Here is a 25349-nt window from a genome sequence, read left to right on the forward strand (position 1 = left end):
TTCCTGGTGTGTACATAACATTTTAAAATTTTAGGAGAACACCAGTAGAAAGAGTGAACTGATTGCTATGAGTGGCTGGTTCAAGAAAGTATCATTAATACAATATTTGTGTTTAAGTTTATGCATTTCTTCACTGCTTTTTGCCAAAACACCTTCCTTCATATTCTTAGATTAGTAATAAGAATAAGACACCTACTGTTGACATGCCTCAGGTTTTTTTACAGATTTTCAGATTAAACACTTGTATAACTTTCATGAACATGTAAAGTCATTTCATGTGTGTATTCAGACTTCGAGCTGTAGCAGCCAGAAATGATGAGCATTTTGTTGCTATTTGTTCTGAGTTTTTTTAGTGTTTTGTAATAGGTTGTGAACCTGCACATTTCATCTTTGTAAAACTTTGTGACCGTAACTCCAGGTGTCTGAAAGAGGTTTTTGGAACTGGAGAGGCATCAATCCCAAACATCTTGTTGGCAGTAGATGACTGTTCCAGAAGGTTTGCTGGATCAGTGTTCTAAGATAGACAGTTTACTAGACCTCAAGAGTGGAGTTGAACAAGAGTGAAAAAAACTCTGGAGTCTTGCTGCTCCCAGTGTAGAGATTTTGGGAAAACTCCCAATGTACTCAAGCTATAAATGGTTTCTGCATGGTAAACCCATGCTGTAAAATCCCGTTTTTCCTTGGCTTCTGGGAGAAAGTATCCTTAGATTCTAAACCATATGAGTGATAGAGCTTTTAATTGGAAATGGCTGATAAACTGATTGAGAAGAATCTGCAAGAACTCTGAAATCCTTTTGCCATGTAAGAAACCTTCAACTAGTGCACACTGGGGAAGCAAAGAAATGGTTCAGCTTTGTGAAGAAAGCTTAAGTAGCTTCTAGATGAGGTGGGGCTGCCCAAAGGAAGCAGGCCAGGATCAGCTGTGCTAAAGCAGCTGGCTGTGCTTTGAACATCAGCAAAATAATTCCCCAAATTCTTGTTGTTTTAACCTCTGTTATTTAGTGTTACTGCAAATTGCTGGTTGGTGTCCTGAGTTGTTTCGCTGAAGGTTTTCCTTTTGCTGCAGATCTGCAGTGGTTTGACCTCTGTCAAAAAACAGTTGTGGCTTCTAATGTGGCAGGTTTTAAGATAATACTGAATTTCTGAGCTGTGCTTATGGTGTGTGATTGTACTGTTGCAGCACGTCCAAGAGTGTACATTGCTCAACTTCTGGTCTCGATAACTTCTTGCAACAAACCAGATGGTTCGGGGTAAACTTGTAAGATTTGAAGGAGCGCAACTACTTGATTGAAGTAACTGATAAATGCCGGGTAATGACGCAACTGATAAGCATGTTAACTAAGCTGGTGTGGATGACTGCAGTGAAAGAGCAGCAGGCTGTGAGCAAGGGGATGTTTTAAGTACAATTTGTCACTTAAGAGGAGTATGAAATGTGAGGAAGTTGGCATTGGAATTTAGAATGGAAAGAATGAGTTGGTTGATGATGCAGAAAACTATTTTCCACTTTCCCTTTGACTTCTGTCCTTATCTTCTCTGGCAATAATATTCAGGGAAATGATATCTTTTGTTTCTGTTGTTCCTGTGTGGGAATGGTAATTGTTCTCGATCCTTACCTGTTCCGGAAGGACTGTCATTCCTCCCCCCAACAAAACACTGTGTCAGTCATTGCCAACGATGGTTTTTGCTCTGTTTCCTAACTTTGGTCTTCCTGAATCCTCCAGTGGTCTCTGTACAACCCATCTGGCAAAACAAGGATTTTTTTTCTCTCACCCTACACTTCCCTTGCCCTCCAGAGTGAAGCAGATTTTGTGTCTGTGTTCAGCTACCCTGTAAAAGAATAGTGAGTATGTTTAAAACTTGCATCTAAATTTTGACTCCTGGAACTGCCTCTTCCAAACTTAGATTTTCCAGCTGGTAAATCAATCTTATCCATGGAAATGTGCTTACTGTTCTCTTGGGAATTTGCCTTATACTCTTGCCTTCTCCCTTCCCCTGTGTCAAGCCAAATTTCTTTCCAGGAAGGGAAAAAAATCTATGGAGTAGTTTGAGCTTCAGCTGAATTGGGTGTCTCATTTCAGATATACTTTCTGCAGCTACTCAAATGACCCAAACATAAGTGACAGCTGAGTTGTCTGTTTGTCATGGGTCAAGGGCAGCCCAGCTCAGCAGTTTGCTTCCCTTTCCTCTTGCCTGAGTTTTGTTTGGGAGCAGCAGTGATTCGCCATTCTATATAGTCATCCTCATGTCATGAAGACCAGATGGAAATACGTCAGTTGTTTCATGTATAAATACTCAGTCCGACAGCTGTGAGTTTATCAGGAGTCACTGGGATCACAAGTTGGTGACCAAATTGTTAGTTTAGAGAGCCATGAGCATTACTTTAACTTGAAATAAAGCTGTCCTGTTAGAAATAATCACTAAAAGAAGGAGTGAAGCTGAGCCATTTAAATGTAATTTCCTTTTTCAGGTGAAGTTACAATTTTCTTTCTAGAGTATTACAGAAGACTCTTATACTGGTGATAAAGTTTCATCCATTGATCCCATGTTTTACAGATGATGTTCCTGAAGTAGCCAAAGGATTACTTTGAACTCTCTCCTTTCCTTCTGTGGTTTATTAGGTAAAATCATTTATCCAGACTTACCTCCTGGATGATGATTCTCAGTCTGTGTTTCAGTATGGATTTCTAGCAAAAAAGCTGAGATACTTTGCCCAGAGAAATGGTGGATTCACCATCCCTAGAGATTTTTATACGCAGATTGGATGTGGTGCTGAGTGCCATGATCTGGTAAAGGGACTGGAGTTGGACCAAGGGTTGGACTCGATGATCTCGGAGGTCTTTTCCAACCCAATCAATTCTATGATTCTACTTAGGGTCACACAGGTAACAACGAATCAAGTGCAATGAGAGTGGAAATAAATTTACTTGATACTTTAATTAGGGAGTTAACTTGATCTTGCAGGTTGCAGAGGGTTTTTTCAGCTGTCCATGTGTGAATAAGGCTGTTTATTCCAATAATATTGAGAAAGGAGGGGGGACATGGGGATGTCTGCCAGTGGCCATTGGCTGTTTGGTTGCAAAATGCAGAGTGTTGCATGGGCTGCTGAGCATAATGTGAAACAAAGTGCCATAAAAATAAGTTGAGTGCTAAGTCCATGACTGAAAAACACTTAAATGGGAGAATGGGCATGGTCATTAACTTAAAATAGCTTCTCTGCAGAAAACTAATGTAAAGCAAGACTGTAGTTCTCGACTAATGAGGACTGCACTGTATAGCACTGAAACTGAATTAGAAATAAAACAAAAATTTGCCACAACTACAGACTGCTGAAAATCCATAAACAAATGGGGAAATTGGCCTTAGTTTAGTGAAACCACCTGTTTGTCAAACCTTGAGAGGACTCATGCCTGTTGCTCTGAAAAACTTCCTTTTTATTGTCTATGGATAACCCTTGTAAACAATGCAACAATAAATGCCATTGACCACACTGGTGGCTTGTAGTCTCTGCAGGGCTTAAAAAAGTAACACCTCGAAACAACTCACCAAAAAAACCAAAAGAAAACCCCAAAGCACCATCTGGTTGAGTTGCTTTGTCTTCACAGATCTCACTTTTGCTTCCAGGTACACTGTATTTCAAAAATGGTTTTCTACCAGCTCACAGAATTCAGTAATGCTGCCTGTGCAATAGAAGCCCCAGCAGCCCATACAAAACAGTTGATTGCAGCTCTACAGACTGGGGAGTCTGATGGGAATTAGAGAGGCAGAAGCTGTCCTGGAATCTTTTAATGAGGATGTTGTAGCCTTTTGAATTGCTTGTGTGCTTCAGTGGAAACTTCTCTTCTGTTTGAACTCATGCAGTTGGTCTCGATGCCAGGAACTGAGAACATGCTTTCCTTTGACAGATTGGTGGTGTTTATGGATATTTATATACTTGTTAAAAGGTCTGCAACTTTGCCTCAGAATCATGATGGACTTCAGTTTTCCCTGTTCTCTGACTTTATGTAAAATAACTTGTCTGGGGTAGGTTGTATTCTGAAAAATGTTGGATTTTTTCAGCTGTTTATTGACATGTCATCTCTTGCTTTGGAGACAACCCACTAGGAATTTTTTCACCTGGAACCTCATCTGAATGGCCACTTTGTAGTTCAGTGTCAGGTTTTCAGTTTGAGGGGCTGGGAGACACCCGTGTGTGCTCTCAGAAACAGCGACTGTAGCAGTGACCCCAGCAGTGCTTTGTGGGGTTTGATCAGTCTGAGAGACATACCAGGACAGCAAAGTATCTTGAGCCTTGAATAATGACTTCTGTCAAGTGGAGATCAAGGGTCGTGGTGCTGTGCACTTTGGCACATCTTGGGACACATTCATCAAAGATAAGAGGGACTGACTGTCTTACTGGGCAAAGCAGGCTGAATTAATTTCCATTTTTATCAGTTTAGTTTCACTTTTTTTAAGCATCTGTGGCTATTGCCTTGTTTGATTTTTCAGTTCTTCCTGTATGATGGAAGCACAGAGGCTGTTCCTATCCGGCCACGTGCCCACATTAACCCAGAATACCCAAAACTGTGGTGCCTGGTGATGGTGTAACTTGGGAGACTCCAAATAATGGCACTTTGGTGGTGGTGGGTTTTGTTTTTTATTTTTGTTTGTTTGGATTTTTTCATTTTCTTTTATCTTGTTCCTTTTGAAATATTTCTCATTGTTTTTGGTTTTTTTCTGTGTTCCTCTGTGATTCCTCCTGTAGCATCAATGGAAAGGAGTTTGATTGGATGAGGGATCTTTGTTCCAATCTGTCTTGTAACTTCTAATTCAGTGTCTGACGAGCCCTAATGACACTGTATAATTAACTCTAAGGACTCAGCTGCTTATTGCATGACAAGTAAACCAGTTTCCTTGAAGAAAGGGATGTAAAGTAAATGTAAGGACAGAAGAAGGTTTGCCCCTAGACTTGAGAGACACTCATAGAATCATAGAATTGATTGGGTTGGAAAAGGCCTCCAAGATCATTAAGTCCAACCCTTGGTCCAACTCCAGTCCCTTTACCAGATCATGGCACTCAGTGCCACGGCCAATCTCAGTTGAAAAACCTTCAGGGATGGTGAATCCACCCCCTCTCTGGGCAGCCCATTCCAATGCCTGATTACTCTCTCTGGAAAGAATTTTTTTCTGATCTCCAACTTAAATTTCCCCTGGCAGAGCTTGAGCCCGTGCCCCCTTGTCCTATTGCTGAGTGCCTGGGACTGCAACTACTTTCCATGGTTGTTACTGATGTGGGGCAGTATTAGGTTATTATGCCTTACAGGTTGTGAATGTCAAACGTCTCTTTGATCCTGAGGATCAAGCAGATGGTGTGTATTGTCCAGTCTCCTGCCTCGCTGTTTGCTCTTGTCTTCTCCTAAGCAGGAAACGTGTGCCTCTGGATCACTTGGGAGGCAGCTGTGGAGCCTTGGATGGGAAACACCTTCTGGAGTTACTAAATGGTAGTTCAAAGGATGGAGCTTCGCATGTTGTGTTTGGAGTGTTGTGCTTCAGAAAATGCTTCTGTTTTTATTCAGAAAAGGATCTGCATATGAAGCAAGAGCTGCTGCTGGCTCTTTTCAGTAACTCTGTTCTCAAAGCACTGGAGGACGATGCTCTTATGCTGAGCACTTCCCTTGAGTGAAGTGACACCAAGAGACATCTTGTTTACTTTTGCAGCCCCGCTGGGTGTTGCTGTCAGAAATCCTACCAACACAATTTAGTATTTGAATGTTCAGTCTGAGACTTGGTGACAATGCTAAAATGTTGGTTACAATAATTGGTAAGCTACATATAACTGAGTTTCTTTGCATTACCACGTATCAGCTGGCACAGTGTGGTAGTTGATACCTATTTTTACTTCTGAAAGTAAGAAAATTATCATATTTGTTGGTATTTCTGGGCTCTATTCCTTCAATAGGATACTGACCTTAGTCTAAGAAACAACATGTGTTTCTTTCCAGGTGGGCTGTATCAGGAAGTGGCAATACTCTGGAAACAGGTGTTGTCTAATGCCATGAAACCCTTTGCGTTTAACCTGGAGTGCCATGGAATGGAAGTGTCTGAGTCTGAGGGCCAGACCTGGGGAATGAGCTGTGTGTGTGCAGTGTGGGTGCTGTGGGCACTGAGCGTGGCTGTCAGTGGGGTGTTGTGTCCACTTTGCCTCTTAATGGCCTGTAATTTCACAAGCTTTCTTTGGAAGAAGTGTCCTTGTAGTGCTCTGTATTTACCTACTGGTCATCTACTGCTAAATTCTTTATCAGGACACAGGGCACTGATGTGTTTGGTGGCACCACTTAGGTTTGATTCCTGCCATAAGATCCCATTTTCAGGTGCACAACTGGAGTGTGTCTTCACCACCTGGGCTGCAAGTTTTCGAGCCAAGTGTCTGTCTTGAGCTTAATTCTGTCTTAAGCTTCAGCCAAGAAGTTACAGATGCTTTAGAGAGAAACACTTGCTGTGTTGCATCCATTGGCACCCAAAGCTTTTGTGCTGCAGAGCTGTGAAGCAGAGGCCTAAAAGCAGCGTTGAGACAGGTGTGTTGTCATTACACTGAGAAAGTATTTCCAAGTAAAGAGTTTGCAGATAATAAAACTTTAAAATACGTGGCGTTTTCTAGATTAGACTTAGCTGGAAACCATCTTTTTTTAAACTTTGAAGACTTGATCCATGCTGTAGCCTGTGAATGGTTTGTGTGAGGATGATGCCACATGAAACAATTTGTTCAACTTACAGTGTGTGTTGGCTTTGCTTTACAAATGTGTAATTACTCTTTGTACAGCATGTGCCAGTCAAACCCTCAGGATGGGAAAGCTGTACAGGGTCATTCAGTTCACTTGTTTGTGTTGCAACTGTTTAAGCAAGTGAATTTTAATATCCCCAGAAAGTGTTTGCTTCATCCTGTTCAAAGTTTCTCTGGAGAAACAGGAATTGAAGTTTTCAAGTAAAAAATGTTTCTTGGGACAACAGCCTCTATTTGCACAAGCAGCACTTTGCAGGTATTCATTTCAGTGTTCAGATGTGGAGAACTGGGTTTGGTACTGATATGTTGTAATTAGTCTAATAAAGCATCTGCAAAAATGTGCTGCTCAAACGACTTTGGCTGTAGTTAAATTCAGATTTTGAAAGGTGAATTTTTCATTATTTTAATAGCAAAATTTGTCTGCTTTCCTATGAGCCTTGAGGGAAAGAAATGTAGATAGAATGGAATATAGGATTATATTTTTTACTAGATTTGGCAGTTATCTCTATCCTTTTTTGTCTTAATGTGTTTTAAAATACATAAACTTGTATATTTACAGTTTGTTCTTTTAAATACCTTTTGGATTTTTCACATGAAATTCGACTCTGGATGTTCAGGGTGTAAATGAAATGGGGCTACCAGCAAACACTGTTGTTACACAGAAGGCTGACTTAAGGAAATATTTGATGTGTGGGGTTTTTTTTATGGATAGTAGTCATGATTGTACAGAAAGAGAAGAAAAATAAAAGTCCAAAGAGATATGTATAAAGTATATAAATGAGACAACTGCAAAAAAATCTATAAACAATCTAAACATAGCTGGAATCAGAATAGTACTTGACTGCTTTTAGTTTTGTCTTACTGTTTATTATCTGCAACATTGTGTGGGAATTCCTTTTTAATTAGCTCAGAGCCAGATCTGTGCCATGTCTAATGTTGTTTGCCTTTCCTGGGAAGTGGAAACTTGAAAGTGCTTTGGAAGGAGAAGGATTGGCAGGAGCTGCTAATAAGAAAGGGCAGTTATCCCTTGGATTGCCTGGAAATTACCTGCAGTTTTTTAAATGCAGTTCTTGGTGTAATTTTGGTAGGTTGCCGTAATCTCTTCTATGGTCTTCAGATTTCATCATGTTCTTATAATACCATCCTGTTCCATAGCCTGTCTTTGAAAAGAACATGAATGTTGAGAAAAGCCTCCTATGTCTACAAAGCCGCTCACTGCCAGTCCATCTCGTGTGAAGTCCTTGTTTGGCAGAAGCATCCTGAGGTCAGCTGAGATAAGAGTTCACAGTGACACAAATGTCAGTCTCCACCTCCCAGCCTTGTGTGTGACTAATTCTGAGTTGGGGCCATTTGGGCTGAGTCAGCAGCTCAGGGTGCTGAAAGAGCTCGAGCTGTCTCAGTTTGGTCTGTACTGAGCATTAGCTGGCTCTGCAGATGCAGAACCAAACCAGGTGGTTGTGGGACCTTCAGCAGAAGGTGACTGAGAATGAACCGGGTCTGTCTGGGAAAGGATACTCTGAAACAGGTATCACAAGGAAGAGCCATGAGATCCCACATGTGTTGGAAGCACAGGAGAGATTAAAATAGCATCAAAACCTTCTCATCCTCTGTAGCCAGAGTGCTCAGGGCAAGAGCAGGGGGACCTGCAGCTCTTTGTTGGCAGTGCAGTCTGGGTTTTATTACTTGCAGAGTGAAATCACAAGGGGAAATGTCTGTTTCTGATGGACAGATATGATGCAACTCATTCTGAAGATGCCTGTTCATAAATTTTTCAGCCTGCTAAGAGCTTTGAAGATAGGACTGCAGCTCTGAGGCTGTGATTCATTTGTCCAGCTCCTGCTCATTGGGTGATCTGTAGGCCTTTCACAATTGCAGCCTGTTAAGTATTGATGCTGCTGCAGTTAATTATGAATTTGGAGTTTTAATACTTGCTGCTCTGTACTGTAATATTATTGCTGGCTACTGAAGCCTGTTCCAGTATTTCTGAAATGCTGCAGCAGCAGGTACTACACCTGGCCCTCAGTTTTGGTAATTAGAGAACAAGGAGTTGTTAAATCCTCATCATCTCTCTCTGTCTCTTTTGAAATAACTCAGTTTTGTGGCCCAAACTAAGACTTGAAGATCTAAGCACAAAACCCTGTGGTAATAACAAGAAAACTCTTAGAAATTTTGTCATGTTTTGAGGATATAAAACTATTTAATGACATTTCCATCTCTTGATCCCCTAGCAAAAGAGGACTCTCAAGAGATTATTTCACACAGCTGTCCCTCAAAAGTGGTGAAGTCTGTGTTTGGATCAGAGCCATTCTGTGGAAAAAATGTTTTATATTGTAGGGTCTTAAGGAGGGAAAATTACAAAGCTACCCGAAACTCTTCCAGAAGAATTGGTGAGGTTCTCATTGGTATCTGTAGGTACTGAGCATTCAAGCATTAGAATTCTGATTGCCAAGTTCATCTTGGCATGAGGATTGTTTATGAGTTGATTGAAGAAAATGTGGGAGTGGTAAGAGAACCTCCAAGGAACTAATAATTCTCGTGCGCTTCCAAGCTGCTGCTTATATGGACTTGTCTTACCTGTACTCACATCCTGTTGCCAGGTGGTTGGACTGAAGGCTCTCATTGTGAAAATGAAATGGCTGCTCTGATAGTCACCTGTCCAGAGACTTGGCCATGTCCTGTCTCTGGCTGCGAAAAAGGGGCCTGTGCAGCCTTGGTTACCTCAGGAGTGGGGAAGATAATCCTTTACTGGGCTTTGTAGCAAGAGTGAGCCTGTGTGCTTGTTAGAGAAGTATTTATGGATTTCAGACTAAAACCAGATGTGGGTGTCTGTTATCTTTATGATACCGTCTTGAGCTTAATTAGAATTGTTTTATTGAGATGTTGTGTGGGGCTGTGTGGTAGGCAAGGAATTTAAATATAAATACAGAATGTCTAAAATCTGCTTACCCACTCTGATCCCCACAGAAATGCAGTTGTTGCCAGTGAAGCAAGGGATGCAGTACCAGAGAGCTTGTGTTTTCTGACAAACTCCTTTATTTGAATTCCAGCTTCCCTGGCTTTTTGTGTATGGCTACTTCCTGAACCCATGAAGAGTGTGTTTCAGACACAGCCATGGTGCTAAAGAGGTTTTCAGATACCTTTTTGGCTAAGGGAACTTTCCTCGTTGTTAAAAATTATCAGTAATTGATCGTTTTGGTATATGATATACAGAACATCATATATTTCATAGAATGGATTGGGTTGGAAAAGGCCTCAGAGATCATCAAGTCCAACCCTTGGTCCAACTCCAGTCCCTTTACCAGATCATGGCCAATCTCAGCTGAAAAACCTTCAGGGATGGGGAATCTACCACCTCTCTGGGCAGCCCATTCCAATGCCTGAGCACTCTCTCTGGAAAGATTTTTTTTCTGATCTCCAACTTCAATTTCCCTTGGCAGAGCTTGAGCCCGTGCCCTCTTGTCCTATTGCTGAGTGCCTGGGAGAAGAGACCAACCCCCACCTGGCCAGAACTTCCCTTCAGGTAGTTCTAGACAGTGCTGAGGTCACCTCTGAGCCTCCTCTTCTCCAGACTAAACACCCCCAGCTCCCTCAGCCTCTCCCCACAGCACTTGTGCTCCAGTCCCTTCACCAGCCTTGTTGCTCTTCTCTGGACCCGCTCCAGCTCCTCAATCTCTTTCCTGAACTGAGGGGCCCAGAACTGGACACAACCCTCAAGGTGTGGCCTCACTAATGCAGAGTCCAGGGGGAGGGTCACTGCCCTGGGCCTGCTGGCCATGCTATTTTTGATCCAGGACACTGCCTGGAAACAGTATTTGAATTTTTTTAACTTTTTTTTTTTTATAATGCTCCTTAGTTCACAACTCAAGTGAATTTTGAACTGCATGTGGAGTTCTTCAGTGGGACAAAGTAGGAGGTAAATGGAAAACAAGGGAGCCTGTTCACAGGTTATGCTGACCCATTTAAGGCAGGCCCCTTGGACCATGACATGCTCAAGCATTATTATAGTTTGTCTCCACGAAATTCCTCCAGTGTTCCTGTTCAAACGATTGGAATCAATTGGCACCAGACCAAGGACGGACAGTGTGTGACTGAGGCAGAGTGTAATGAGAAACAGGCGCTTTAGATAAGCTGGAGCAGCTTGAATAGCTGATTCACAGATAGCTTGTCTTGAGCATCTGAGGCCTTCCAGGTCAGGGTTGGTCTTCTGGCAGTTCAGGATATTCCCTGTGGTATTCTGCAGAACAAAACCTTGGATTAATGCACAGTAGCCTTGCCAGTGGGAGTACTACATATGTAGTCCCCAAATTCCAAGAAAACAAATCCCAAATGTTCATCTTAAACTACTTGTAGAGCTTTTCCCATGCTCTCTGCTTTGTGTTCCTTTGGAGATGACTCTTTGACATTCATCTCACCTGTTTTACAACACTGAATTTTAGTTGTCAAAGCCTCTTCTTGCAGGTCAGTCTTCACTTAAGGGGTTTGTATTTAACCTTTTTCCCTTTCCACCTCTGTAAAGATAGTCCTTTTATGTCCAAGCTGTCCATGTTATTGCTTTGGTTACTGTGCAGCAAGAAACTTGCTGTTTTTATGTATTGTATCTTACATTGCTTTAGGTAATGGGAACTGACTGGTCCCCTCATCTGCATTTCAATTACACTTTGTTTTCTCTTAGATTTTAACTCATTTAAGAATAATTCAGGATTGAACTGCAAATCAATTTAAGCTTCTGGATGCAGAGCATGATTCATCATGCCAGTTTTCTTAGTTGCTCATCCCACCACTTTCCTACTCTTAAATATTTGAGTCTTTTCTCCTGACTCAACTATGCTCAGTTTCCTTGCTCTTTGAAAGATAGTGGGCATATTTTTAAATTTACATGTTACTGGTATATCTGATACTATCTGAACTATTTCTGACTTTGTGAGTAACTTTTTAGATCTACCTCTTGAGTGGTATTTTCCAAGAAGAGGCACGCGGTGTGTTGTTGGATAAGTATCTCCAATGTGTACAGTATTAGTGTGAAAGCACACAATAAACAAAGTGATGCAGGAAACTGATTTCATAAGTCAACTTCTTGGGTAAGCATAGAAGGATTGTTACTGCTTTTCTTTGAGAAACCTGAGAAGAAGATGGGCATTCTGGTGGGTCACAGGAAAGTTACAGCACTGATGGAGTGATGCTTAAAAAATTTAACAACTGCTCCTCCAAGGTGTTTCAGGACTTGCTGGTACTGATACTGGTGTTTATGCAAGGTATTCCTGAGTCCTCACCTTGAACATAAATTCTGCTTACCCCATAAAACCTGGTGTTTCTGGATCTCTTTAGTCTTTCCCTATGGGAGACACATTTTTGATTTCTTCTATCTTGCAAGAACATGCAGAACACCTGTCCTGGATCAATAACAGCATGGCCAGCAGGCCAGGGCAGTGACCCTTCCCCTGTACTCTGTGTTGGTGAGGTCACACCTTGAGTGTTGTGTTCATTTCTGGGCCCCTCAGTTCAGGAAAGAGATTGAGGGCTGGAGCGGGTCCAGAGAAGAGCAACAAGGCTGGAGAAGGGACTGGAGCACAAGTGCTGTGGGGAAAGGATGAGGGAGCTGGGGTTGTTTAGTCTGGAGAAGAGGAGGCTCAGAGGTGACCTCAGCACTGTCTAGAACCACCTGAAGGGAAGTTCTGGCCAGGTGGGGGTTGGTCTCTTCTCCCAGGCACTCAGCAATAGGACAGGGGGGCACAGGCTCAAGCTCTGCCAAGGGAAATTGAAGTTGGATATCAGAAAAAAATTCTTTCCAGAGAGAGTGCTCAGGCATTGGAATGGGCTGCCCAGGGAGGTGGTGGATTCACCATCCCTGGAGGTTTTTATACTGAGATTGGCCGTTGCACTGAGTGCCATGATCTGGTAAAGGGACTGGAGTTGGACCAAGGGTTGAACTTGATGATCTCGGAGGACTTTTCTGATCCAGTTGATTTTATGATTCTATGATTTGAGGGTTTTTTTGATGGATCACTGAAGGATGGCTGAATGAGAGATCTGTCTCTGAATGAGAGGGGTCTGGCATGGAGTGTTCTAGCGATTACTGTAAAGGATTTTCTGTTGGCTGCCAGTACTTGGCCTACACTTCATATGTCATCCTGTCATAACTGATGGTAATCTGGAATTTTGTGAATTAAATGAAGCCCTGTTTCTGGATGTGCTTACAGAAAAAGGAGGGAAGCTGGGAAGGACAACTCCTGCAGTGTGATCAGACTGCACGTGTGATGTGTGTTCCGGTGTTGAAGCCAAGGCTAATGGGAGTTCATCTTACAGCTGGACGAGTGCAAGGAACAGCCTTGCAGGGGCTGCTGCTTCGCTATTTGCCTCTGGGCTTCATGCTGAGGTGTCTGCACAGGAGCTACTCCAAGGCACAAGAACATCACTAGTTCCTCTGTACCCCTACTTTGATTGTTATTATTAAATCCTTACAGTAATCCTAACGCCGCTGTGTGCTTTCCCACCAGAATGTTGATGCAACTTTTCATCATACTGAAAAGTGGATATAGTAACTTTTTGTTCACCATTAGCTTCATGGAATAGACAGCATGAAGAACTGCGGTGTGTTTTTGATTCTCTAAATTGATTTGCTTTTGTCAGAATTGCCAAAGGGTTCACCCTTATGTTCCAGACATGCACCTGCTCATAAAAGGACTGTTACAGTCATATAGAAACATCTGAAACAAAAGCTACAATTGCACTTTTAATACAAAGAGTTCATAAATCTGAAAGGTAAACAGAATGGATTGTGGAGAAAGCTTTGTTCCTGAAGTATTGTCACTTCTGAATGGAGAATTGGATCTTCATAGTAAAATTAAACTGAGGTGATTGGATGCACCTTCCCTCTCACTGACAAAACAATCAATTCAGTGAAAAATGAGAACTGACATGAGCTTCAAAACTTTTAATGAGGCATCTGAGCCAAGTGACAAGATGGTCCAGCTGGTTAATAGCTCATCAAGAATTCAGTTCAGCTAACACTTCAATTCTCTAATAAGCTGTATGTAATGAACATAAGCCTTATTGAAAACTGCTGTCAGAGAGCTCTTACCCATTTATCTTTCATGTATCAAATTGCAATTTTAAAGTGAAAATAAATAGATGAGCGCTCCTTTTTCTCATACTGATTAATTCTGTATAGGACAGCATTTTGGTCACTGTCCCTTATGTTTAGACTGTCAGGATGGGTAAGTTGAATAAAACTTTCAGCCATTTTTTTTCAGCACTTCTAAGTGAGGAAACACAAATGCTGCCTAGAGCAACCCTAGAATAGAAATGACTGAAGCCTAAACAGTTGCTTGCCATTCTTAGTCCAGATTCCTGAGGACCTGAAAGATTCCAGAGGAGGTCATGTCTAAGCTTTAGGTTTCATACCTACTCTTTAAAATTATTTTGCTTACTGGTTTCGTGGAGAGCAGAGGGAAAACATGTGGTAGATTTGGTCAAGTGTGAGTTTAGTTCTTAATTTACTCTGAAGCTGCAATGTAGTTTTCATGTCTGTATTCTGAAGAGTGCAAGTTTCCCAAAGGAATTGTGGAATGAGACGGTGTATGATCAGTCTTAGTCATTGTTTTCTGTGGAAATGGCATTTGGTTCAGGTTCTCAATTTGACCTGCTTGCTTGGCCTGTGGAGGTTGGTGTGATGTGAGAGCGGGGAGAGGAGCAGCACAGACGAGTGTTAATGTGTGTTCACCCCTAAGGCAGCTCTAGGCAGAGCAGGCTGGCAATCCAGAGAGACTCACAGGTGGTGCTATGAGGTGCATCATAGTAATGCTTCTTAAAAGTTTAGTGGCAACCTCAAAATCTGGCTTAATTCTCTGCAAGTCTGTTGGCCAGACTGCTCTGTCCCTCTCCAAGCTGTACAGCTTCTCTTCTGTTGCTCCTTCCAAGAGGGAGTGTTTGCACCTGTCTGTCTCTGGGGAGCACTGGGAAGGAGCTTCCATGGGATCCCTCATGGTGTCCTAGCGAGTATTGTAGCCCTGTGGTCATCTTTGGCATTGCTGAAAATAAAACAGAGCTACTGTAACAGGTATTGGGACTCACACATTGAGATTTCTTGTGACCTTATAGAAAGAAGAACGTTGTGTTGTTGTGTTATTCTGCTGCTGTGTTCATGATGGGTGTTTTACTTGCATGCTCCTTGCACTTGTGATAACGTCTCATATTTGTTTGGTGTGAGGAAGTGAGGCAGAGTGGCTTCATGTCTTCCCAAGTTCCTGAGCTCATCTCTGATGCAGTGTTCCTGACTTTTTATTTTAAAGCATCTTTGGTTTTGCATGTTCTAGTTATTCCTAACCGCTTGCTCTTCCTGAACCTCAGTAACAATGGTAGCAGTTAGACTTGTTCTGAATGTTCTTGTGAATTGTGGTATGCTGGAATCTTGAGGATTTGGCCCCCTTCCTGTATTCTAGCTGTGGACCTGGTCAGTTATGTTTAATTATGCCAGAACTTGGTGCAAGCAAGCACAGACTTGAGTTGTGATACCTTTTCTTTTATCAGGAAACTCACAGAGGGTGATGTCTCTTCAAGAATAGCTTTAAGTCTATGACATTGCTGCCACCAGGTGTCTCAGATGCTGCTACTGCTACTGTTGGCACAGGTGCTACTGTGAATGTAAAAGCAGGAAAGTGACCACATCAGGGGAATGGAATTCTTGGTGTTCTGCCCCTTTCCTCTGTGGTGATGAGTCACAGCTTCATCAAAACTGGAACAATCGCAGGATAAAATGGAGAGCAGTGCTGGGATCTTCTGGTCACACTTTGGCTGTAGTTGTAGATACTTCCCCTTCAGTGCTGAGACAAAGCTGTTTCTTGTTTCCTGAAGATTCCTCAAGTAACAGTTCTTTCAGGATATGTATAATTGACTTACTAAGACTAAATGGTGACTGATGAAGGCTTCTGTCTGTTCCCCTTCTGTCTGATCATTTAGAGTTTCATTTCCTTCCTTTCCTTCTTCCCACCATCAGTTACCTGTCACGGTATGTGTAATTTGTTTAATTTCTAACATTTGAGCACCAGCAATAAACTTGTACACACTTGCTGTATCACTTACCTGTAACAATCCTGAGAGAAGGACCTAAGCACTTGTATTTTTTGTGTGTTTTTAACAAATTAACTGCATCTTCTAATGAATTTTGTGCTGTGCTATTATAGTTATGCATTGACATGCCAGAAATGGAAACACAGAAGAGAATTATCAAATCAATTACTTATTTTCCTTTGGTCTGTACATAACCAGTAAGTGAACAATTTTGAAGGTAGATGCTTTTCACCAGGACACTGACAAGAAATGGGAATAATCCCTCAGTGTTTCACTTTGGCTACTTGGGTACTTCCCTGGAACTTACAGCATTTCTAATACCTTGTGTAAGAGCAAACCTACAGCAAATATTTACCCTTTATCAAGAACCTTAAAAGGTATGATGGAAGCCTACTGCTTTTCATTGTGTTACATACGTATTTTATGCTTCATTGTTACCTTTCTTTAAGGTTATTTGCCTATTCCATGTATACTCTCTGTAGCTTCTATAAAATTGATGCTTCTTGTGGAGACTGGCCAAGCAACAGCTTTGTCTTCCATCTTAGATGAGGAGGGCCTCTCACTACAAGAAGAAAATTGGGGTTCTGGAGCATGTAAAATAAAGAGCAGCAAAGCTGGTGATGGGTCTCACCAGCTTTGTGAGAGGTGACTGAGGGAGCTGGGGTTGTTTAGCCTGATATCCACTTTGGGAACAGCAGCTGTTCAGCTCTATTTATTAATCTTTTGGGTTCAGTGGTTTGTAGGAAGTGCACTGTGGACCTGTGCAGGTGCTGCATCAGATTTTGTGTCTCATACGGGATGCATTTTGAACAGTCTCTTCCAGCTCCCTTCCTTTTTCCTCCATACCTGGTGTTTAACTCTGTAAAGTATTAAGTGGTGTATGTGTTGACACAGAGAAGTAGATGCAGTTACTGTGCAATGAGATTTCCATTTCTAGGCACCGACTGTGTAATGCTGGATGGTTTTTAAGCTCAGTGGACTCTTTGTTGATATTTTGTTCATCTAGCTCGTTGGTTACTGTGCTCTTTTTTCCTCTTAACTGCTGGATTTTTTCGGGATGAGAACACTGTGGCCCACAAAGCCTCAGTTCCATTAACAGTGCCCAATATCAGAGCACAATCCTGCGAGCTTCTCCTCTGATGACCCCTCATTAACCTTGCCTCAGAGACTTGCAAAGCCTTTCTCATGTGCTGCAGAAATGCACACAGAAGAACATTTGTCTGTTCTGTATGCTCCTTCTTCCCCTGAATAATGGGCTGGGAGCTGCAGTGTCTTCCCTCAAGTTTTCAGGCATTTGTAATACTTGATAAAATGCTGCTTGGTGTAACCTCAGCACAGATAGATAGTTTACCTTGGTTGTGATTCAGACTATAATTCAACAGCATTTTCAAGTATCTCATGGCTGTACATTTTCAGATCAAGCCACTTGAAGACAGTTCACTGCTATTAATTTTTCTAATGCACGTCTTTGGATAAAGCTCCATACTGATGCTGTAGTGGAGTTAAAAAAATCCAAAGCAACAACCCAGTAACTGTTGCTGCAACTGAGCAACGTATAATTTCTGTATACAGTGGTAGGATGTGCAGAAACATGGCGAGACCTGTCTGTAGTATGTCCAGTGTTTCTGTGTTTCCTCTGCTAATTATCTTCCCAATACAGTGGGAGAGGGAACAGCTCCAAGTTGTGTAGCAACACACCCAATGACCTTTTTCTTTTATAAAAATACCTGTTTTTAAGTTGGCCTCTCACCTGTGAGTCTATTTATTTGTAGAAGATGGAAATCATGGGAGGTTTTCTGGTTTGTTCTGTTGTGTGTGAAGGTTCCCTGGCACTTTGGCTGTGTTGGTTGTACTTGATGTTAAGAGACAGGAAATCACCTTTGAGTGTGCATAGCAGGAATTTGCAGATGTAGTTCTTTCCACGTGGGGTATTTCTCTTGTTATCCACTTGCTTGGTATCCTGCAGCATGAGTTTGGAGGCAAAGTGCAGTGTGTCACCTCTGCATAACTGTGCCCATTTCATGCCAGATGAATTGTCCTGGACTTGAGCTCAGGCAGTAAAAAGAGCCTGGGGAGGTGGGACCCCTGGTTGATCTCGGCTTGAACGATCCAAACAGAGTAGGAAGCCTCACTAAGGAGGCTCCTCTGCTGCTCCAGGTGTCTGAGCTGGGCTCTGTGACTGCCTGTGGTGGTGGCATGTGCGTTGCAGATGTGTGATTTCTTGTTGTGATGTTAACAGGACAGAACTTGGAAGGACTGGGAAAAGATAGAAAGGAAAACAATCTAGCAATCAAAGTGGGGTTGGATTACGGGTTGGAATTGATGATCTCAGAAGTCTCTTCCAACCCAACTGATTCTATGATTCTGTAAAAAAAAGTATTAGAAACTACTCAGTAGACTCAGCAGCTATGTGAGTAACCCAGTTGAAATTTAAGATGAATTTAGGTGCCAGAAGTGTATTTTCTTTCCCTCAGTAAGGATGCTGGATAGATATTAAGCCTTCGCTGAAATCAATCACCATGGGAATATAAGCATTTTTTGCTGCTGATCTTTGTTTTTTGTGGCTTGGTACAATAACTAATCTTGGGGGCCAGGGGGTTGTTTTGACTTTTGGTTTGGTTTGGTTTGCATTTATATAAGGTACATGAGTACAGGAATAGAAAGAGGGTAGTAACAGTTCTTCATGTAATTCATGCTCGTGTACGTGAAGTACATTAGTGTAAGTCTATACCTGCCCAAGATCCCTGTTTTCCATTGAAAAATGTAAACACCTTTGATAGCTCTTTCCTGACCCAAAGAAATCAGATGGGAAGTACAGGGATAAATGGAAACAGCCAAGAAAAGCTTATTGAATCGCTTTGAGCTGAACAATTGTTTCATTTGCTGCCTGTCTCCTTTCAGCCCCTGGCACTGCAGAGCTGCAGGTCACGTGCTGGGAAGCCTTGCTGTTTGTCCTGGCTTGTCAAAACAATTTAATGTAGGTGGAAAGGAATGAATGAAATAAGCGGAGTGGGGTTGATGCATCTGTTTCGGTTTGTTGGAAGGGCAGCCCAGTGATTGGGATGTGACACTCCAGTCCTTCAGGGAAGTTATCAGTTAGGAAGAACAATGCTCTCTGTTTTTTATAAGGTAGTTACATCCGTTTTAGGAAGCAAGCTCTCCTACAGTTTGACAGCTCTGTATATTTTTAAAAATATTTGGGCTGTATCTGCCTGGCATGGGGTAACTGAGCTACAAGAATGTGACTTGCTACTTTCTAGACTTAGGGCTTTGTCTTGTCTGCCTAAGGTTGCTTCATTATGGTAAAAAAAGATGGGGGGAGGAGAGTGTGTGTTCCCAGGCACTCAGCAACAGGACCGTGGGGCACAGGCTCAAGCTCTGCCAGGGGAAATTGAAGTTGGATATAAGAAAAAAATTCTTTCCAGAGAGAATAATCAGGCATTGGAATGGGCTGCCCAGAGAGGTGGTGGATTCACCATCCCTGGAGGTTTTTCAGCTGAGATTGGCCGTGGCACTGAGTGCCATGATCTGGTAAAGGGACTGGAGTTGGACCAAGGGTTGGACTTGATGATCTCGGAGGTCTTTTCCAACCCAATTGATTCTATGATTCTGTGATTATACCAACAAAATGTATCTGAGATCTCAGATTTTCCTGAAGGCTGGGCTTCTGTGTTCTTTTAAAGTATATTCACACGTTTCTGTAACCTAATATTAGTATTCCTTTAGGGAAAGAGTATAAAAACCTCTTGTGGATGAGGGTGAGTTGTGCCCAAGGAAATGAGGGTAGCAAAAGGTAATATGTGTTGCTGGTCTTGGAAACAAACGGCCTTTCTGTCTTTCTTCCATCTCTGTTTAACGTTCCCTGCTGCAGTGTGTGCTGAGGGGCGCAGGGTTTCCCTGGTTGCAGAAACATTGGTGTGTTCCTGGGTGAAAGATTTTGGGCTGTGTTTTGTCCAGACTTGTCCCGGATCACTGGGGCCCTGTGACTTTCAAAGAAGGGTTGTATTACTTAGTACATTGTCACTGTCTTGGTGGGTGTTTTAATGCCAGCACTGAAGTGTTGAGTGTCCGTGTTAAATGTCACAGCTGTGTTTGCAGGAACACGACGCTGCAACCTGGGAGAGAAATGAGTCAAAATGTGGGTGTCCGTTAAGAGTCTGTTCATTGATAAGGGTGATTAGCACTTGTTAGTTTCTATTTAGGACAGGTGGTAGAGGGGAGGGAAAGGGAGTAAAGCCCTTAAGGGAGATTGGGTTTCACAAATGAAATACAGGTGACGTTAAGTGAAGTGTAGTCTGAAACTGGTTAGTAGTATTGCATAGAATCATAGAATGGATTGGGTTGGAAAAGGACTCTGAGATCATCAAGTCCAACCCTTGGTCCAACTCCAGTCCCTTTACCAGATCATGGCACTCAGTGCCATGGCCAATCTCAGTTGAAAAACCTCCAGGGATGGGGAATCCACTCCCTCTCTGGGCAGGCCATTCCAATGCCTGATTACTCTCTCTGGAAAGAATTTTTTTCTGATCTCCAACTTCAATTTCCCCTGGCAGAGCTTGAGCCCATGCCCCTTTGTCCTATTGCTGAGTGCCTGGGAGAAGAGACCAACCCCCACCTGGCCAGAACTTCCCTTCAGGTAGTTCTCGACAGTGCTGAGGTCACCTCTGAGCCTCCTCTTCTCCAGGCTAAACACCCCCAGCTCCCTCAGCCTCTCCCCACAGGACTTGTGCTCCAGTCCCTTCACCAGCCTCGTTGCTCTTCCCTGGACCTGCTCCAGCCCCTCAATCTCTTTCCTGAACTGAGGGGCCCAGAACTGAACACAACACTCAAGGTGTGGCCTCCCCAAGGCAGAGTCCAGGGGAAGGGTCACTGCCCTGGTCCGGCTAGGGATCCTAGTCTGGTCCTGTGGTAGATAACCTGTTAGTATGCACAAAATGAAGGAAATTTAATCCAAGTGTTTATCTAAAATTTAGGTTTTGGACAAAAATGAATATAAGTGTTCAGACTGACTATTTAAAAGTGATATAAAAGTAATTATTGAAGCCTTTTTTGTATGATGGCCATATGTAACAGCTGCATTTATGGCTCTACAGTAGCTCTGTGTGGATTATATTGGTCCAGTGCAGAGGCTGAGAATCCTGCTTTATTTTACTGTAAGAAAGGTGATGTTTTTGTGATGTTTTGTTGTTTGGAGCACTGCGTGTTTCCCAGAAGCATTTATGTGTAATCTGCTGTACCTGTTGCGACCCTGCCTTTCTGTTGCGTTGGAAGCAGTTTGGGTTGAGTGGTTTTGAGCAGAACTTGAGCAGCCCTGTTCATTATGATGAAAGGAAAGCTATTAGACAGGTAAGACAGCTGAAATGGAAGTGCTAATTACATATTAAACTCCCCTCAACACCCAAAACCAGACATGAAATGTTGGCAGGGTGTTTCTGCAAACCTGTTATATTGAAAGTTTTGCAAGGGTATTTATGGAGGAGTGACAAGAGGTGGTAGTGCCCATTCCTGCAGCATGAAATGTTGAAGGATTGAACTCTTTTCATGTCTGTAGACTAAATTTTCAAGACTTAAGGATTTAATATTTTCCTAAGAAATGTAAAAGTGTGTGTGTGATTGACATGCATAGACACAGATAAGAAACTAATTTCTGAGATAATTTCAGATTCATTCAGATAATTTCAAACTCTGCTCTGGGAGAATTGTACACTTCAGGAAATTGGAGCTTCCTCTGGAAATGAAGTTTGTCCATGCCTGAAGATACTCTCTGAACCTTTTAGAAGAAGTTAATCATCTAAGTAAATATAGAACACTTTAGATGTTAGCATGGCTGAATGGTATTGAGAAAGCACATTACCTGTAAGCAAAGGAAGAGGAATTGCTGCCTGGAGGACAGTGGGAGTATAAGTAAACCCTGCATGGTTTTGCTGCCTCCTTTTAATTGAAAAGAAAATCTGAAATGAAGTGACTTAAAGTTATTACTCAAATCTGACAAATAGGTCACTGGTTGTTGCTAAATAACTCTTCCAAACAGTGATTCTAAAATTCTTGGCTTTAAGTGTTAGTGCAAACTGCATATGGATCTAATTTACATAAGTCAGACTGATGATGGATCTAATTTACGTCAGTCTGACTGGTGTGAGCAGTGCATTGATAATGCCTTGGTGAGCTGAGAACACTGAATGGCACGAGCAGACTCTTCTCTTTGAGATGTAACTCTGGTAACAGCTGCTCGGAGTCTCGGTGACATCTGACAGCCAGTGGTTGGTGGGGAACACACCCGTGTTGTCCAGGAATGCTTTTTTGTGAACTGCCTTCTGGACAAAAGATTGTTTTTTGTTTCTAGTAGGAGTTATGTTTTTGTTGATGTGAAATCACAGGAAACTTGCTCAATCATGAGGTTCTGCTTTTAATCAAAGAAATTCCGACTAATTCACTCTTTTTTTTTTTTAAATTTACAAATGTGTACTGTTTGTTAGTGAGGTTTGATGCTCTACCCCTGTATGGAGGGGCAATGCCATCTGTTACCATATTGTACACATAGGAACAACGGAAGATAATATTGTTGTGTACAACAGGAGGGAGAGATGCTTTAAATGATCTGGTTTTATCCTCAAACATTACATCCTGTTGATGTGTTTGAAACATTGCGTCCTTTCCAGCCAAGCCCATGCTGTGTCTCTGTGATTCTGTAAGGTGCCATGGTCTGCTGATCACAGTGGGGTCAGATCAAGGGTTGGATTGATGATCTCAGAGGTCTCTTCCAACCCAGTTCATTCTATGATTCTACAATTCTATTTCCAGCTTAAGCCAGGGAATGACTAAATTTATTAAGAGTAAGGGAGGAGAAAAGAGGAAGAGGAGTTAATGTACAGACTTGCAGTTTTTGACTCTGAGAGCAATGGAATTGAAAGGAACAATATATTGTAAAGAGATTGTAAAAGAATGTGTTCAAAATAGTGTATTTAAAGGTACCTGAAGGGAAGTTCTAGCCAGGTGGTGTTGGTCTCTTCTCCCAGGCACTCAGCAATAGGACAAGGGGGCACAGGCTCAAGCTCTGCCAGGGGAAATTTAAGTTGGATATCAGAAAAAAAATCTTTCCAGACACAGTGCTCAGGCATTGGAATGGCCTGCCCAGAGAGGGGGTGGATTCCCCATTCCTGGAGGTTTTTAAACTGAGATTGGCCGTGGCACTGAGTGCCATGATCTGGTAAAGGGACTGGAGTTGGACCAAGGGTTGGACTTAATGATCTCAGAGGTCTTTTCCAACCCAATCGATTCTATGAATTGCAAACTAAATGGCATTTAAGGCAGCTGATTCTTGTGTCTACTCAACTTGTACTCTTGTTTTTCAAGTGGCTGCTTCTCTGAATAAGAAAATAAGGCAAAGCTTTCTGATGTACCTTTCCTTTTTCTTTAGGATCGGAAGCTGTCCAGGTCAGAGAGACAACGATTCAAAGAGGAAGCTGGGATGCTGAAAGGGCTTCAGCATCCCAATATTGTCAGGTTCTATGATTCCTGGGAGTCTACAGTCAAAGGAAAAAAGTGTATTGTTCTTGTGACGGAACTTATGACGTCTGGAACATTGAAAACGTAAGTAAATTAAGACATGTCAAAGTATTTAAGTTTCATGAGAGCAGAATCAGAGCACTGGAAATAGATGATATTTCAGAATACATAAGAACAGAGCCCTTTTTCTGAGGGGCTAACATCCTGTAGGAACATATTGTTGAAGAGGAGTGTGGGGCATGGTAGGACATCTCTTAAGCCACCAAGCTCGTCAGATTCTTCCTTGTGATGTCCCAGTAAGTGCATGCAGAAAACTTCTGGATTTTAAGAGCTTGGGATGACTGAGCTCTACTTTCACTTTTCATATTTTTTTTTCCTCCAGCTGCTTTCCATTTAGCATGAGCTGGTTTGTGGAGTTCAAAGCACAAATTAATTCACCTCTTTTGGGAGGCTTTGAGTGTTACTACAATGCAAATAACATGTAAAAAGAGGAAAAATTCACCTCCTATTTCCCTATTTGTTTAGCTGAAACTTGATGAAGTGGTGAGGCAGCTGTGTGAGTGCCCCTGGGTGTGGGTTAAGGCAGAGGTAAAAGCAGAGTGCAGGAAATGCTGCGAGGGCCTCTAGTGGTGTGCGGGGCTGTGGGGGCTCCCAGGAGTCCCCACTCCTGCTGCAAACAGAACTGCCAGCTTGGGGTAAAGGGTTGGTGGGTCACTGCATTCAGTGCCCATTTAAGTCTTGCAGAGACATTCACATCCTAAATGTGTAAGCAGGCTGTGGGAGTTGGAAACTATTTGTCATCTATTTGGTTAAAATAGCCCATAAACTGGATGTTTAAAAAACATCTCGGGGTTTTTGCTATTTTTTAAACAATGCTTATTGATAGCCGCAAATGGACGTTTTTAAAGAGGGGGGAAGAAATGGCTCTTTGGGAATCTGGGCTACAGTTACAGGGAAGTGTTTGTCTCTTGAAATAGTTCTGGAGGACTAAGGATACCACAACATTCTTCAACGTCATGTGCCATGACAACGTTTTGAAGGCTAATGTATTTCAGATAAAATAATAGATCTGCTGCTTCACAGGCTTTTTTCAGAGCAGTAATAAAGTCAGGATTTTGCAGCTCTGTAAAGATGCCTTTAAATAAAGATACCTAATTTTATGCTAAATGAGTAGTGCTATATGTAATTGTTTCTCCCTTTCTTACTCCTGCAACCCTCTCACAGATTTTAGCGTTTGGATTGGCTTATCTTACATATGCCATCATGTAATAAAGCAATAATAGACAATTATGAAGTAGGGTGTTGGTAGGAAGAAACACTTCAGATTTTCTGTCTATAGGATTATTTTGTGCTTTGAAGTATGAAAGTTGTTTTACTTTATCTGGAACGAAGTAACAGGTTCTTTAATTGAAGATCTTTGAAGCTGTGGAGTTCTGGATGGATTTTTCCCCCCACTCTTGCATAGCTTATGTTACAATTGGGATTGAGTTTATTCTTGCCCACTTCACTTGAGACTTGGCAGGTAACTATATATGTGGGAAATTTCTACTGTGCCAAATTTAGTATCATGAAGTATTTCATGTGTTTGTGTCACGTTCCTAGATTAACACTGCTCACTTGTGTTAGCTTATGATATTTGGCTGACTGAGTATTCCCTCCTTATCTTTTTTTTCCAGTATGTTTACTTTACCTGCATTTAATAAAAGTATTACACTCTTCATTTTCAGACTTAGAACACAGACATTGTTGTCCCTTGATGTAAAAAAGTGAACAGAAAAAAAGTGTGGTGATTAATCTTAAAGTAAATTTTTTCTCCAGGGATTTTTTATACATTGGGAGATAAGTACCCAGAAATAATGTTAAAATTTTGTGGACTTCTTTTTGAGTGCCATCTGGGCAACTTTCTAATTTTGCACAAGGAAAACTCCCGAAACTTCTATATATGAATGGAAAAGTTTTGCAACTGAATTTTTGTAACGCATAAGACTGCTTTCTGATACTGAATGCTGTCATGGAGTGG

The 25349-nt window shown here is 42.0% G+C and overlaps 1 protein-coding gene across 5 annotated transcripts in view; it reads left to right on the forward strand.

Annotated features, from left to right (window-relative positions):
• Positions 1-25349, forward strand: part of WNK1 (WNK lysine deficient protein kinase 1) — a 106058-nt gene that overhangs the window by 11972 nt on the left and 68737 nt on the right. For all 5 annotated transcript variants that reach the window (XM_071551228.1, XM_071551229.1, XM_071551230.1 and 2 more), the window contains exon 2: positions 23241-23413. In XM_071551228.1, coding sequence (XP_071407329.1) covers positions 23241-23413 — 173 coding nt within the window. The remainder of the gene's footprint in view (positions 1-23240; positions 23414-25349) is intronic.

Source organism: Pithys albifrons, chromosome 3 (assembly GCF_047495875.1).
Source record: "Pithys albifrons albifrons isolate INPA30051 chromosome 3, PitAlb_v1, whole genome shotgun sequence".
NCBI lineage: Eukaryota > Metazoa > Chordata > Aves > Passeriformes > Thamnophilidae > Pithys > Pithys albifrons.